Source organism: Podarcis liolepis, assembly GCF_965112155.1.
Source record: "Podarcis liolepis genome assembly, chromosome: 5".
In the NCBI taxonomy this organism is placed as follows: Eukaryota; Metazoa; Chordata; class Lepidosauria; order Squamata; family Lacertidae; genus Podarcis; species Podarcis liolepis.
Window position 1 is genome coordinate 81,426,068 of NC_139556.1, and position 17,363 is coordinate 81,443,430.

Genomic DNA, 17,363 nt, shown 5'->3' on the forward strand with positions numbered 1-17,363 from the left:
TGCAAGTATCTTAAATAATTAACTTAGCTACTTACTTCTCATTTAAAAAGTAGTTTAGTTTTCTGTTCTTGCTCTGTGCTGATAATCCGAGTGATAAAAGTGTTTATGTAAATAATGTTCACAGTTGGAGAATGCTGGAGAAGATCTCAAGGATGGTCTCTGCCGCTACGATGGAGCTGTAGTGATACTTGATGCTGGGGCGCAGTATGGGAAAGTCATAGATCGCCGAGTCAGAGAACTATTTGTCCAGTCAGAGATATTCCCTTTGGAAACACCTGCCTTTGCCATCAAAGAACAGGGATTCCGGTAAGATTCGTTCTGTTTTGTGTTTTACCTTTTAAGTTCTAAACTTCATCTGGAAAGCCAGAAGGAGGACTTGCATGGTGCTTTTATTTAAAACGAGTAACTTGACTGTCAAATCAATTTTCTGATATCAGCTTTGGAACATCACTTTGGAACACCTAGTGAGGGATGTACCGAGGAAAATGTACATGGTTTCTTCTCCTGGGATTATTGTACCATTAGAGCAGTGATGGCCAAACTTGGCCCTCCAGCTGTTTTGGGACTACAGTTCCCGTCATCCCTGACCACTGTTCCTGTGGGATGATGGGAACTAGCTAGGGATGATGGGAGTTGTAGTCCCAAAACAGCTGAAGGGCCAAATTTGGCCATCACTGCATTAAAGGGTGGAGATGGAGGATTGAATGTTTGAATGCTCCCCTTGCCAGGCAGAAGACCAGTACAGGATAGAAGTCTACTCTAGAACCTTCACTATAACCTATGTTTCTCCTATGTTTAGGAAGTGTTCCATAGAGGGGGCATTTAGTCATTTAGTTGCCAGGAATATTGTGGGATGATACAGACCCTACAACATACTGCCCTGCTTTTTTTAATTTTTATTTTTAAAAAGCAAATGCAGATTGGATCTGACACTCGACATATCAGATGTTAAAACACATGCAAAATCCTTCTGAAAGTGTTCTAGACTTGAGAGGGAGGGGATTTGGATAGCCAACCCATCAAGGACCATCCTGGAATGTCAGCATCCTGAAGTGCCAGCATGGTGTAGTGGTTAGGAGCGATGGACTCGTAATCTGGTGAACCAGGTTCGCTTTCCCGCTCCTCCACATGCAGCTGCTTTGTGACCTTGGGCTAGTCACACTTCTCTGAAGTCTCTCAGCCCCACTCACCTCACAGAGTGTTTGTTGTGGGGCAGGAAGGGAAAGGAGATTGTTAGCCGCTTTGAGACTCCTTAAGGGGAGTGAAAGGCGGGATATCAAGTCCAAACACCACTTCTTCTTCTTCTTCTTCTTCTTCTTCTTCTTCTTCTTCTTCTTCTTCTTCTTCTTCTTCTTCACATATGGCAAACACTAGGTCAGATTCAAGTTCAGTGGTGGGATTCCTGGCTTGACCCATTTCAGATCAGAAAACCTGTGAGCTTTCCCTCTACTGAGACACTGTGATTGTGGGAAGTAAGGGCTGAATGGAACAGAAAGATCAAGTTGGGTATTATCAGCGTGCTGGGGACAAGCTCACTCGAAACCTTTCTGCTGTTTCTTCCCCAGTAGTATTAAGGTGGAATCCATCAGGATTCCTTAATAGAGAGATGAGGGGAAAAGACAACAAGCAATTTCCTTATTGCACCCTCTGGACCTTTCAGTTGAGGAGCAAGTAATTGCTTTTCAAGCATCTATTTGAACAGTCACACACTTAGACCAGGGGCAGCTCACCTGTGGCCCTACAGACGCTCCCATCAGCCCCAGCCAGTGGCCAAGGATGGTGGAAGCAACCTTGACGTAGAACTTCCAGTGCCACAATTGTGGCCTAACAAGATTCATAGGAGAAATGGCACCCAATCAATGTCAAAGCAAGCATTACTGGTAAAAAAACAGATGAGTGGTACAGCAGCCGTAGGAAAATATTATTTTCGTGCCTAAGTTAAAACTATTGGTGGCTAACATTTGGTCCCCCGGGTGTTGCTGGTCTACAACTCCCATAATCTCTGACTATTGAATATGCTGGCTAGAGCTGATGAGATTTGGGAGTCCAACAACAAATAAAGGCCTGCAATTTAGCCAACTCTAGGATTTGCCAATGAGAATGAATTCAAACATGCTTGTAGGACTGAAAGCAGAAGGTAACAGCTTAAACCTCCTAGATTTCAAGTCCATTTACCTCCCCATAAAAAGCTTTTCTTATCAGAATGTTAAAATCGCAGTAGCAGCAGAGACAACAGGTATACACTTATTTTCCTAAACCTACCAGTTTTGTGGCACAGTCTTTAAATGCTATTATTGCAGCTGGTTGCTTGTTTTTTTGTTTAAAACCAGAGCTCTGTCTTCTGTTAAATGGAAGGAGGGAGCCTCTGTCAACAGAGTGAGTGGCAGGAGTTGAACGGGTAGATGATGTGCGGCCATTTCATAGTTCAACAAGGCTGTCAATGGGAAAGTAATCCTCATACATGTTTCTCAGAGAGGTCTGGAAATCCAGCCAGTTCCACGAGTTCCTGAAGTGATCATGAAGTGGGTTAGGATGTTATAAACCAGGGGTAGTGGGATGAGGCAGGATAACAACCACATACTCCTTCCTCCCACTTCCTTTCCATGCTTGTTTGAAACACCCAGCCCCTCTCTAGATAGTCTGTCTTCACAACAGGAGTAAAGGTTCGCAAGGAATCTTTCCCTGCGTAAGATAACAGGCTTCCCATGACAACACTGTCTTCTCTAAATTTCCTGTTCAGATTATTCTTTGCCTGATGCATAGATTGCTTGTGTCTTGCTCCAAAACATGCCTGTTTTCCTTTGGAAAGATTGTGACAACAGAAACATTCACAACTTAATCTCAATACACAGAAGAAAATGCCCCCTCTGTATGCCGATTCTCCTCAGGGAATATTACTTTTCCATTTTTGTTACAAAGTCAAATAAACAGCTTGTGATTTCCTTGAGCTGAAGCTGTAAAAAACACACACTCCGTTTCCGCATTCCAGCGAAAAAATTTGAAGATTATTCTCCCCCCCCCCCGCTTCAACTTCTGCTTATTTTTGTAGATGACAGTAGACATAATAATGGTCTGTCTGAACATTCATAGTTTGTATGAACGGCACAGGGAATTTGGTTCAGAAATCCAGCAAATGGCGCTCGCAGATTTATTACAAATTCCCACATTAAAAACAAACTGATTAGTTGCCTGTCTGCTCAGCTTATTTGTAGCCCATGCTTATCCCAAGAAACCTATTTTAAGTGTAAAACTTTGAGCTGAGCAGGAAACGTAGTGATGAGTCTCACGTGAATTACCCCTCTCCCCATCTTCTGTCCCAGAGGAAATGTACCACAATTCTCCCGCCCCTTAAAACCTATATGTTTCTTTAATAGAGACTCTCAGGAGGTAGGAATAGGCTTAGAGCCTTCAGGAAGTGCCTTAAGTAATTAGGGCACCTCCTTAAGGCCCTAAGGGCCAATTTGTGCAATCAAAGGATCAAGTGGCTTAAGTACATCAGGTTGCATGCTTTGAAGTTGGCCTGTGAGGATGCTAAGTTAACTCTTTCCCCTGACAGGATTTTTTAAAATAAAAAATCTGCATCTCAGAGGGAGATTTCCTTCCTCTGCTGCAACACAAGGGGGAGAATATTTGAATATGTAACACCCCCCACCCTTCTGTGTTCACACATCCTGTAGTGGTGCTGTCCACAAAAAACTCTGCTGCTTGTTTATATTGTCAACTCCTAAGAAAAAGAAAAGAGCATTAAAAAAGAGCCTCAAGCCAAAAAGCTGAAAGGTTTGCCCAAGCCTACAAATAAAGTGCCTATTGCAACACTGAAGTTCGATATCAGAATGATAGTTCCTCTCCTCACTTGTTTCCAGATGTTTAAAGTCTGGTTAACAAAGTGTTAAGTAATTTCCAGAAATCTAAAAAAAATCAAATCATTAATACAGTGGAAAGCGTTCCATAAATTGGCTTCATATGTACAGTGGTGCCTCGCAAGACGAAAAGAATCCGTCCTGTGATTCTCTTCGTTTAGCGGTTTTTTCGTCTTGCGAAGCAAGCCCATTGACAGATTAGCGCTATTAGCGCTTTTAGCGGCTTATCAGCTTATCGGATCAGCTGATAAGCGGCTTAGCGGCTTAGAAAAAAAGGGGGGGGGAAACCCCGCAGGAACTCGCAAGACATTGTCGTCTTGCGAAGCAAGCCCATAGGAGATTCGTTTTGCGAAGCACCTCCAAAACGGAAAACTCTTTCGTCTAGCGAGTTTTCCGTCTTGCGAGGCATTCGTCTTGCGGGGCACCACTGTAAATCTTTTACAAAGAGCTGTTTTCCAAGTTTTTACTACATTAGTGAACTCTTTTTGGTAGCTTTTAGATATATAGTATCCTTCCCTGTCTTTTAAGTATTTCTAGATAATATTTAGGATTCAGTTCTGGAGATTTTCTAGAGACAGGACGATTTGTTGTTCTAAAATAGCTACTGAGAATGCCCCTTTGTGCCATCAGGGTCCAAAATTAATGCTGAGCTAGAGTCATGTAACAGTGTTACACATGGGAGACCAGAGTTCGAATCCCCAGTCAGCCATGTATCTGAATAGGTGACATTGGGCCTAACCTACCTCACAGGGACACACACACACACACACACACACACGTTTATGGCATGTTCTCCCCAGGGTCAACCCTGTCACCATTTTGTTGTTTGGCAAATACATTTTTGTTTCCCTGGGCTTTTAGGCAACACCTGTGTTCTTGTACAGCTACCGTATTTTTCCGGGTATAAGACTAGGTTTCTCCCCTAAAAAATAATGTCCAAAATTTGGGGGTGTCTTCTACATGGATAGATTCCCCCCCATTTTCTTAAATTGGAGTCCCCCAAAATAGGGGGCGTCTTATAGATGGAAAAATACAGTAAATCTGTTTCTAACTATGTTTGTGATTTTTATTGTATATTTTTTAAACTTTGGTTTTAAATTACTTTGAGATATATATATTTAAAACCAAAGTTTAAAAAATATACAATAAAAATCACAAACATAGTTAGAAACAGATTTACTGTATTTTTCCATCTATAAGACACCCCATATATATATATACCGTATATACCGTATTTTTCAATGTATAACACACCCCGGGTATAAGACGCCCCCTCTTTTTTGGGACTAAAAATTGAGAAAATGGGGGGGGGGGGAGATTGCCCAGAGTTGTTGAGCTTTTTTACAGAGGGGATTGCCAAGACTTGGGTTTTTTTTTGGGGGGGGGGTGCCATAAATCGCTCACCCGCAGGGCCGCAACAGCCAAACGTACACATATTGACGAAGCCACCAATCATCTGCACGAATAAAGGACTATACTGCTGTATAATACTGTGAAAAAATGATAATAAACTATAGGGTGTTTCTTAAAAAAAGTTTTCACAACACCTATAAGAATTATTCTTTGTAAGAATTAACAAAGAAACCTCAGATTCTTGGATCAAAAATACCCCTCAATCTTTAAACTAGGAGATGTGAGTCATTGGCATATAGCATAATTTTTGTTTTTGCTGGATTCTGAAATGTAGAAAGGCAGAATCATATCTAACTACATGGTGGTTCTTATTTGCTTCTAATTTTTTAAAAGCTGCACTAATGAACATCTTTTTTAAAAAAAGTCTTTTTAATGTCAGTCTTGAGAATTCACTGTTCCAGCAAAGCACGGCTTGCTCATTTTATAGATCAGGATGCCACAACTTTATTTATAAAGGTTTTTTTGTTTTTGTTTTTGAAAGTAGGTATTAAAATGGAAATTTTATTAAAGTGGTTTAGTTCCAAAAATCAATCTTTACTTTTTTATTTTTTTTAAAAAAATACCTGTTTCTTTTGCAGGGCTATTATCATATCCGGAGGACCAAATTCAGTTTATGCAGAAGATGCTCCCTGGTTCGACCCAGCAATATTTACGATAGGCAAACCAGTTCTTGGAATCTGCTATGGCATGCAGGTGCAAATATCATTTTATGGCTGTATGTTTTTGTAGCTCCGTTAAGAGCAAATTGCTGGCTTTTGTGTGTGTTGTATAAGCTGCACAATGCATGAAAATTATGTTTGAAGTTGATTTAAGCAGATGCAGAAAAGGACCCTTTTGAGAAATTGGTTGAGAAATTGAGAAATGGTTGTGTATTAATTCCTTGCATATCACGCTCAGTGTAGTCCCAGGTGCAATCTATGCATGGATACAAGGATTTTGCAAGCACATCTGTTGTTCAAAGTGTACAGAAGCCTGCTGTGTGGTGATTCATGAGCCTTTTGAGGCCATCACTATTGAGGGGAAAACATGCATAATTTTAAAAACAAGGATGGCTGTGGCCTGTCAGTTATATTAAATGGGCTTGCATTGGTATTTAAGTTTGCTTTGATATTTAGCATTTACGCAAATTAATCTGGGGGGATCTCATTAAGGCACTGTGAGAACTTTACATGCACAGACCTTACGTTTACTTATAAAAAATAAGTGCTTTAGATATATGAATATTAGGAGCCTTCTCTGTAGGCTCACAATCCAGATAATAATATGAGAGGTGGTTTGGAGGGAAATGTTGCAAAAACAAAACAACAGCAAAAAGTTAAGAGGGCAGAAAATAAGCCCCGATGATAGGAAGACAAATGCATCAAAGCGGGACGTTATCAAGAATGAAATGCCAAAGAGAGAGAGAAAAAGTGTGTTTTAATAATTTATTAAATGAGAACAAAGAGCAAGGCTGCCAAATATTTCACGAGAGAGATTTCCGTGCCCGAAGGGGTCGTGAGAGAGAATACACAAGACAAGGAGTAGCACAAGGGAGAGTGGAAGCTTAGTAAGAAGCTTAGTATCTGATGAATGGTGAGACCAAGGAAGGAGAATAGAGAGAAAACAACTAAGATGATAACAGGCCAAGACCGTGAAGAGGCTTGGAAGTCAGCAGCAGTCTCGGTTCAATAGAGGAAACCAGTGGAGAGAACCCTTAAGAGAGGTGCAACGCGATTAAAGCATGAAGAGAAGAAAATGAAGCACTTGGGGAAGTGTTGAGAATAGAGATAATAGGTTTAAGCGGAGGGGTAGGAAGAAACAGTAAACAAATGATTGCAATAATCAACGTAAAATAGAACAGGGAGTTTGTTAGAATCGGTAGCTAGAAAAGGATGGCGTTTGGAAAGGCTAGACCTGACATACCTTAGCTGGAGCGAAAATTGGAGTGGCGTGAAGGAGTGACAAGGCCTAAGTTGTGACCAGCAGAATGAGTTGCCACGGAGGAAGAAGGTTTGAATACAAGAATCAAGAAGAGAGAGAGAGATCTTCTGGAATATAGGTCCTGAAATGGCCAGGAACGAGAGCACAGAAGAAGAGCAGCTGAGGAAAGAGGTAAATCCAAACTTAGAAAGGCCAGAGGGATGACCAAGAGCCAGAATTGCATACATTAAAATGAGCATGAACTTCTAAAGCAAATGTATCAGGTGATGTTGTGGTTGCTCGAGAGCAAACAGGCAAGACTCCAACCTGTCTTTTCCAGGCTTTATTACAGTGGTGCCCTGCAAGACGAATGCCTCGAAAGACGGAAAACTCGCTAGACGAAAGAGTTTTCCATTTTGGAGGTGCTTCGCAAAACAAATTTCCTATGGGCTTGCTTTGCAAGACGACAATGTCTTGCGAGTTCCTGCTGGTTTTTTTCCCCTCCCCCCCTTTTTCTAAGCCGCTAAGCCGCTTATCAGCTGATCCGATCAGCAGATAAGCCGCTAATAGTGCTAATCCGTCAATGGGCTTGCTTTGCAAGACGAAAAAACCGCTAGACGAAGAGAATCACAGAACAGATTCTTTTCGTCTTGCGAGGCACCACTGTATTAATACAAACTATTTACAGTGCAGAGCGTCGCAAGTCCATGTCTGCTCAATCGCTAGCAGAATCTGGGCGTGGCCAGTCCTTGTACCTCTCCCAGCATAAGTCATGTGACCCCCATCCTTCTCCTCCCCTCTCTGCGCTCAAACCTCCTGCGCAGAGTGGGCGCTGGCAAAGGGGGACTTGCCTCCCCTTCGCTTTGCTCAGGCTCGGTGTTGAGGCTCTTCCTAGCATCTCCTGGTCCCTGAGCCCCCTCCCCACTGGAGGCGGGGCTTTCCTCCTCGCCAGAGGAGGAACTGCTTCACAAGATCTTCAGAGGCTCCCTGTAACACAACTGCCCTTCCACCTCTCGCCTCTGAGCTGATGGCAGTTCCCTGACAAAATGGGAGGAGGGGAAAGAGCAATTGGAACTGGCAAGACCATGAGAACCGTGGTGGTTTACCCAACCACGTGCCCTGCAGGATGGGTCTAGTGGGAAAAGTTTAATGAATCGTGAAATAGAGAGCAGGGACTGAGCCTAGGGGTGTCAGCGAGGGAAGTCCAGCTTTCTGTGAGAGCAGCACAAATGAGGCTGAGAGGTCCAATGTGGCTGTGTTTCTCTTTTTGAAAAGAAAGTATTTTATACAGTTCATTTTTCTACATCGGAAGTAAGTAATATGGAACCTGTTTGGGTTAGGGCTATACAGTGGTACCTCGGTTTACGAACCTAATCCGTTCCTGAAGTCCGTTCCTAAACCAAATCCGTTCTTAAACTGAGACGCACTTTCCCTAAAGAGGCCTTCTGCCGCCGGTTCCCTTCTACCGTTCAGCTTCCGTTCGTAAACCGAGGTGAAGTTCGCAAACCGAGGCACTACTTCCGGTTTTGCGGAGTTCGTAAATCGAGTGGTTCGTAAACAGGACTGTTTGTAAACCGAGGTACCACTGTATTGCACTCCATAGCCATCTGCTTTGCCACTGTGAGAACAGAGTATTGCTGGATTTGAAAAGCCTTTGGTGTGAACGAGATGGGCAGGTCCTGCGTTCTATTTAAGGGTGAAGTCTAAAGCCCAGAAATCATTGGAAAGCCCTGACTCAATTTGGGGAAGCAAAAACTGGTTTCTGTCTACAAATTCCAAAGTGTGTGTTGTGCCGGGAAGTGGGACTATCTCGGTGTTGTACTGCAGCGCATTAGTGTGCAAACCCAGGAACAACAACACCAGCCCCATGACTGAGCCTGAGTGAGCTTGCAAAAGACTGTGTACGGGGTCTGCTCGTCTCTGTGAAATCAAATACCGCTGCTTAAAAGTTTGCTGCAACAATGTGGAAACAGTCAAGCGTGATGAATGCCGTGTCAAAACAGAACTCCCTCAAATAGCAAGGCTTTGTGCGAGATCAAATACAGTATAGTGAGAAATAATAATAAAGCAAGTTTTCAGATTGCTCGCTGCAATAGTCATGCTTATACGCACAAGGAGTAGTCTGTCGTTGGCGAAGGCTGTAATCCAAGATAGAAACATTGGCCCCACTGGTTGAGTGGAACGGATAATCTTCTGCTATGATGCGATGCTGAAGGAATAATGAATGGCTTTCCCCCATCTGTATGAACACTGTAATAAAAAAGCAGATACTCTAGTGCTTTATTAATACATATCACTAAAGGAGCTGGAAACCAGGAATAGCAGTGCCTTGCATGTTTCCATATGTCCAATGCAGACATAGAATCATAGAATTGTAGAGTTGGAAGCGATCCTGAGGAACATATAGCTCAAACCCCTACAGTGCAGGAATATGCAGCTGTCCCATCAGGGGATCAAACTGGCAAGCTTGACATCCTCAGCACCATGATCTAACCAACTGAGCTATCCTGAAGGGCAATGCACCTAGATCACTTTTATGATGGTTTGGACACACACCCCTGCCTGAACGCACCCTTTAATGGCGCCTAGTTATCTCAAACAGTAGATTAGGTGGTGAAGGTCCTGTGTGAGTGTCTGGAGGCGGTTGGAGGATGGATGGTGGCTAACAGATTGAGGTTGAATCCTGACAAGACTGAAGTACTGTTTTGGGGGGACAGGAGGCGGGCAGGTGTGGAGGACTCCCTGGTCCTGAATGGGGTAACTGTGCCCCTGAAGGACCAGGTGCGCAGCCTGGGAGTCATTCTGGACTCACAGCTGTCCATGGAGGCGCAGGTCAATTCTGTGTCCAGGGCAGCTGTTTATCAGCTCCATCTGGTACACAGGCTGAGACCCTACCTGCCCGCGGACTGTCTCGCCAGAGTGGTACATGCCCTACCTATCTCTCGCTTGGACTACTGCAATGCGCTCTATGTGGGGCTACCTTTGAAGGTGACTCAGAAACTACAACTAATCCAGAATGTGGCAGCTAGATTGGTGACTGGGAGCGGCCGCCGAGACCATATAACACCAGCGAGACCATATAACTCCCAGTACGTTTCCGAGCACAATTCAAAGTGTTGATGCTGACCTTTAAAGCCCTAAACGGCCTCGGTCCAATATACCTGAAGGAGCGTCCCCACCTCCATCGTTCTGCCCGGACACTGAGGTCCAGTGCCGAGGGCCTTCTGGTGGTTCCCTCGCTGCGAGAAGCCAAGTTACAGGGAACCAGGCAGAGGGCCTTCTCGGTAGTGGCACCCGCCCTGTGGAACACCCTCCCACCAGATGTCAAAGAGAAAAATAACTACCAAACTTTTAGAAGACATCTGAAGGCAGCCCTGTTTAGGGAAGCTTTTAATGTTTAATAGGTTATTGTATTTTAGTGTTTTGTTGGAAGCTGCCCAGAGTGGCTGGGGAAACCCAACCAGATGGGCGGGGTATAAATAATAAATTATTATTATAATATTATTATTATTAGGTGACAAATCTGTTTTAAGGTTATAGCGCTCTGACTCCAGATAGGGACTTACATGATTGCCTTTCCATCCAGGAAAATCCAGACCAGGCTTCCTCAACCTCAGCCCTCCAGAAGTTTTGAGACTACAGTTCCCATCATCCCTGACCACTGGTCCTGCTAGCTAGGTATCATGGGAGTTGTAGGCCAAAAACATCTGGAGGGCCGAGGCTGAGGAAGCCTGATCCAGACCCTTAGCACAGAACAGTAGATATTCTTCCATGTATAGGGAATCGGAAGAATAGAGGAGCAATGCGTTCTGAGCTTTAGCCTTGAGCAGTATAATCCAAGGACAGGTGAGCCAATTCAGCTGTCAGTGAGATTAAGTCCTAAGAATTTACAAGCAATTGAAACTGGGTTCAGTGGCTATCCAGTGACACAAGATGAGGCTATCCAGTAGATGTTTTCTTGTGATTGTAGCATGAAGCAATTTTCACACCTCCAACCTTCAAACTGCTTATTAGACTCTGCAGAAGATTCTTTTAGGTGTGTGAATAATCATATTTTTTTATTAGAAATGGTTTTGCAAACAATAAAACAACTAGCAAATATTGAATATGTTCTCACTCCTGCCAACCTAGCAGTTCAAAAGCACACCAAAAAGTGCAAGTAGATAGATAGGTACCGCTCCAGCGGGAAGGTAAACGGCGTTTCTGCTGCTCTGGTTCGCCAGAAGCGGCTTAGTCATGCTGGCCACATGACCTGGAAGCTGTACGCTGGCTCCCTCGGCCAATAAGGCGAGATGAGTGCCGCAACCCCAGATTCGTCCGCGACTGGACCTAACGGTCAGGGGTACCTTTACCTTTACAATCAATTACCACAAACCCTTTTCAGAATGTTTCAGAGCCAGTACCTCTGTTAATACATTGTATTATTGGATTCCGCCCCCCGCCCCCAATGTATGCTGAGAAACAGGCAAATGCACCTCTCCTTTGTGGAGGGTAACATAAATAAAGAAAAAAGGGGGGAGGGGTAGACACACTTCCCAAAATTTACCTTGCTGATTTTTACCTGAAGCGAAGCTACACTTTGGTGTTATTTCTTCAAAAGCAGTTTAGGTGGTTGTTAGGCGTTCCTCGAGGGGAAATGCCTAGGAAACCTCTGAAACATTCTTCGGCGGTAGAATAGGGCCCTGTGTTCAAATCTGGCCTCTGCTGGGAACACATTTATTTCAACCTTTGTCCTGAAATTAGGAATGGAACAGATTAGGAAACAACCCGAATCTGCGCAGCAGGGTTGTGTTTTCAAGGAGCGTATAAGCTTTGTGCTTCAGACCGGTTCAGAATGTGCATTGCTGTGTGGAATTGACCCAACCGTGATATTAGTGTTATGCAATATTCAAATGCATCCCCTCAGTGTTTTGGCTGCTGTGGGCTTTAGGGGTGGGGCCAAGGACAAAAGAACTAAATAGGGCATAGGAGAAAATTAGGCAGGCATTTATTTGTATTGCCAAGTGAGCAAAGATGATTCTAAACAGTTCTCCATAGCCTGCTGAAGAATAATGTAAATTATCTCCCTTTGCCTTGGGAGGCTAATTAAAGAGGAGACATATAACTCTATCTTATCCTTTAGCGGAAATACTCTCAAGATTATAAAGATGCTGTGAAGAGGCCTTCTGGGATGTTTTGCAGCCCTATTGATTGAGTGCCTGACAGAAAATTGCACTGGGCTGTGTGAGGTTTTCTCCCAAATAAGTGTTCTTATTTTCTTCTTTAGTCACTGCAGTTGGAGGTGAAATATGATAGGCTACATAACTGGTTCAATTAGCTAATCTCTCCTAGTCAAGGAAATTTGTCTGAACTTTATTTGCGTTTGCTGGTCTCCTGGTAACCCATTCTTCTAGGAATGTACAATTTTGCCATGATACAAAACATAATACAGTAAAATAATAAATGTGATAAAATGCAACAATGGTACAGGGGAGAAATGCAAATATATAGAAAGGGGTATGGTGATCCCAATGGAAGAGGGAAATAATATGATTGAATGCTCTCAGGGCAGACTAAAGCCGAATAATTTTTAAAATAAAATTTAATGTTAAAAGTGGTAAACAATGTTAAAGTGCATGGATGGGGGGGGGGAGTCTCCACGTGGTGCTGAAAATATGTCACTAGTAGTTGCGGGGCAACTACTAAAAAAGCCCTGTCTCACTCACACTCTCTTGTTGCCTCTCTGTATTTAGGGTACAGAGAGCACTTTGAGAAGGGCTGAGGTTCTTCGGGGCTCTTTAAGACAGGGTTTCCCACACTTCTGAGTTCCTTGACCCCTTGTTGAGCCTATAAAGCTTTCATTGACCCCAACCCCAAAGTCTTTGGAATGTAAATAAAGGCAAGTGATAACAGTGTATAAGCAACTTTTACTAATCATCAATCACCATGCCAGGGAGAGGCACTCTATACATGCCTATACCTTTCATTTCTGTGGCTCGTACTTCTTACTTCCAGTTTCAAAATTAGTGCCCTATGCCTTGCAAAAACCCCTTTTCCGCCCAGGCCCCTTTCCACCTCTAGGTCTTCATTCATCCCCTACACACAGCCCATTGACCCCAGGGGATCACTATTGACCATTTTGGGAAACCCTGCAAAGCAACGATATCTTATTAAACCTGGCTTATTTTTCTCCCAGAATTGAGCATGTATGTTGTTGGTAACTCTTTAAATTTGTGCTTTCCATGCAAGCTAGATACCCGAAGAAAGGCAGAAGCAGCTAATAAACCTTCTCTTTCCCCTCCGTAGCATTCCCCATCATTCAGTAGGTAGTAGGAATCCTTTGGAATTAAAAAGAAAACAAAATGAGAACCAGTCTATTGCTGTATAGTGGTGTAGAGGGGAGCAGCGCAGACAAACATAAGAGAGGCTGGATTACGAATCCTATGGAAATTACATGCAGTGTTGAATTTTAATATCCAAATTAGCTGCGGCTTTGTCGCTGGCTATGGGTTTCCATCATGCTGAATGAGTTGCCTGATCCCTGGCTAATTTTGTGTGTGGTGGTACTGGTGCAAAGGTGGAGGGGAGCCCGTGTTGTTGATGGTTCAGTGTTGCTGATGGTAGGACTGGATTGTGGGAGCTCATTGACTTTTTCTGATTTTGTCAGATGATGAACAAGGTGTTTGGAGGCACAGTACACAAAAAAGATGTCAGAGAAGATGGAGTCTTCAGCATTACACTGGATAACACATGTTCACTGTTCAGGTATGCAGGTACTGGAAGGGGAAGCTAATTTGTGGGACAGCCTTATATGGCAGTTTTTAATGGAAACGTGTAGGTTGAATTCAGCGTTTCACCAACGGGACAAAGATTTACCCCTCCTCTCCTCCTCCTCCAGCCCCCTGTGCTCCTCCCCAATTATCGTACTTTTCCGTGTATAAGACTAGGTTTTTTCTTTAAAAATTACGCTAAAAAGTGGGGATCGTCTTATACAGGGATAGTGCATAGGGTGGACATTTGATTGGTTGCTGCTGCAGCTGTCAGCGGCTGTTGGGCGTGTTATTGGTTGCTGCGTCAAGGGCTGGGGTTGATTGGCTGACGCTGCGGCAATTGGGCAAACAATTGGCAGCTTCTGCCGGCGAGGGGACAGACAAGGGGTGGAATTTTCGCCGTGTGTGGGTGAGCCATCTTCCCCCATATTCTTCAGTTTGAGTCCCCCAAAACAGGGGGCGTCTTATACTTGGGGGGCGTCTTATACACAGAAAAGTATGGTACTCTGCTCTGGACATAATCTGTTCCTTCTGAACCATTTTGAAGAAATAAGGAAAAATGTTAATTGGTGGAATAAATAAATAGAACTATTGTATACTTAAGTTTGCATTAAGGGCTTTAAATAATAATAATAATAGTAATAAGCATTGTTTTGGTGATCGTGGTTTTTCCTGTTTTTATTTAGGGGACTTCAGAAGGACGAGATTGTGCTCCTCACTCATGGAGATAGTGTAGATAAAGTAGCAGATGGATTCAAGGTTGTTGCACAGTCTGGAAATGTTATAGCAGGTTTGTATTTTCCTCACTGTTAACCATTGATTGGCTCATAAAGAACCTGTCAAGCAAAACGTGGAACAAAAAACAATGCAAAGCTAATGGGTGATATCCAACATTAGCCATACTGAGAATGAACCCATTGAAATCAACAGACTTAAGTCCATTGAGTTTAGTGAGTCTAGTGCAACTTAGGAATCTCCCATATCTGTACATTTAAATGGCAAGCATTTGCATCTTGGATTCCTAACAAAAAAGTGTGGCCGTTATCTTAGTTTTCAGTGATAAATTGCAAAGAGTTACTTTTTAAAATAGTATTTTAAATTAGAGAAGTTTGGATACTACAGTGTTGTGATCATCTTGCAAAGGAATTCATGTGAGAAACAGCTTTGACCCAGATCACATCATGGGCAATCACAGTTGATGGTTTGGCACATTTAGGATAATTTGGGTGGTTCTGAGCCTCCCTGCTACCATGCGTGGGGAGCAAGCCACAATTCCTGGCTCAGTGTTACATCCAGACCAGGGTTTATTTTGCTTGAATTGTGATCAGTAAGCCAAGAGCAATCCTTAGTACAAAAAGAAAGTCTTATTCTGGTATTTTGTTCAGCATACACTGTTTGTTTCCTTGCCTCAGATTAACCTCATTTAAGCCTTGCATAGCTGAATTTTCTATGTGTTTTAGATTTTTCTCTTGTTTTTATACTGGTTTTAATGTATGCATTCTTTATTGCTGTAAGTTGCTTTGTGTTAACTTTGTCAAAAAAGTGACCAATAGGTTAATAATAATAATAATAATAATAATAATAATAATAATAATAGTAATAATGTTCATCTACACACAGCGTAACAATAGTATATGCTTAGATTTCCCCAGGAAGGATGGTGGTAGATACAAAATTTAACCATACTTTAACAAATACTTCCCTATGGTTAGTTTTATTGTTTATTTGCAATTCACCACCCAAATATAAATGGTCTCTTGTCCATATTGATGTGATTCTTAAGTCTTCTGACTTTTCTTTTCACACCCCAAGCTATAGCAAATGAATCTAAAAAACTGTACGGAGCCCAGTTCCATCCTGAAGTTAGCCTAACAGTGAACGGAAAAGCAATGCTGAAAAACTTCCTTTATGATATTGCTGGCTGCAGCGGCACCTTCACCGTTCAAAACAGAGAACTGGAGTGCATTCGAGACATAAAAGAAAAAGTAGGCTCGTCAAAAGTCCTGGTAAGACTTTGAAAGTTTGATTTCAAGGCTCATTCCTCTTCATAAGAATAGCAGTTGCTTATGATGCAACTTACTGCTTCCTGTTTACACGGTTCAGCCCAGCCATCTCCAACCTGGTGCCTTTTAGATGTTTTGGACTACAACTCCCATCAGCCCCCTGTGCTGGCTGGAGCTGATGGGAGTTGTAGTCAAAAACACCTGGAGGGCATCAGGTCAGCAAAGGCTGCTTTAGTCTATGTCATTTTTTACAAAAAGAGTGGGATGCTATCCTACCATGTTTGGTATACCGTGGCTTTGATACTTCAGTAAACTATGGAAAGGTAGTAAAGCAAATGAAATTCAGTGTGTAGATGAAGGCATTTTTCTGTTTATTGAAATTCATTTTAATGACTCTCGCCCTGCCCCCATCAACCCTTGCAGGTTTTACTCAGTGGAGGCGTGGACTCAACAGTGTGTACAGCTTTACTGAACCGGGCTTTAAACCAAGACCAGGTGATAGCAGTGCACATAGATAATGGATTCATGCGCAAGAGGGAAAGCCAGTCTGTGGAAGAAGCACTCAAAAAGTTGGGAATTCAAGTCAAAGGTACAACAGCACTCCCTTCTTCACAAATACAAAAAATGGGAAAAAAAATCCCAAAGTTCCGGTTTCTTTCCATAATGCTAGTTTCTGCATTTGTCACTTAGTTAGTTAGTTAGTTTTAACATTAATTTGTTTCAGACCATTAACTTCTTTTCAGTGTCTGTAGCCCACAAAATGCAGATTCTTCTACAGCTATAGCTAGCCACCATGGTGCCTTCCAATGTTGTTGGATTCCATCCCATTCTGCATGGCCAATGACTCTGGAAGTGCACACCAATTTAGGATTTTATTTTTCTTGGAAAACATCTGCTGGAACTTCAAACAAACAGGACAGTCTGCCGATTAGAAATAAAAGTTCTCTTGGCACAATGTTAGAAGCTACCCCCTCTGTCGAATACCCATCTCCTGTTTTCAGGCTCACCAACGCTCCCTTTCTGCCCCATAAACTTCCCCCAGTATGCCTGTCTGGCTCCAACTTTCCCTTACTCCCTTACTCCCCTCCCACCCCTTTTCACAGCCGCTGAGACCATGAAACACCAGTCCTGCAAGGCCTACATTGGCTCCCAGTACGTTTCCGAGCACAAGTCAAAGTGTTGGTGCTGACCTTTAAGGCCCTAAATGGCCTCAGCCCAGGATACCTGAAGGAGAGTCTCCACCCCCATCGTTCTGCCCAGACATTGAGGTCCAGCTCTGAGGGCCTTCTGGCAGTTCCATCACTGTGCAAAGTGAGGTTGCAGGGAACCAGGCAGAGGGCCTTCTCGGCAGTGGTGCCCGCCGTGTGGAACGCACTCCCATCAGATGTCAAGGAAATAAACAACTATCTGACATTTAGAAGACATCTGAAGTTTTTAAT

General features: G+C 43.1%; 1 protein-coding gene across 2 annotated transcripts in view; it reads left to right on the top strand.

Moving 5' to 3' along the window:
* Window positions 1-17,363, top strand: part of GMPS (guanine monophosphate synthase) — a 44,154-nt gene that overhangs the window by 13,785 nt on the left and 13,006 nt on the right. For both annotated transcript variants that reach the window (XM_083504055.1, XM_083504054.1), the window contains exons 2-7: window positions 125-306; window positions 5,852-5,966; window positions 13,819-13,916; window positions 14,608-14,711; window positions 15,734-15,927; window positions 16,348-16,513. In XM_083504055.1, coding sequence (XP_083360181.1) covers window positions 125-306; window positions 5,852-5,966; window positions 13,819-13,916; window positions 14,608-14,711; window positions 15,734-15,927; window positions 16,348-16,513 — 859 coding nt within the window. The remainder of the gene's footprint in view (window positions 1-124; window positions 307-5,851; window positions 5,967-13,818; window positions 13,917-14,607; window positions 14,712-15,733; window positions 15,928-16,347; window positions 16,514-17,363) is intronic.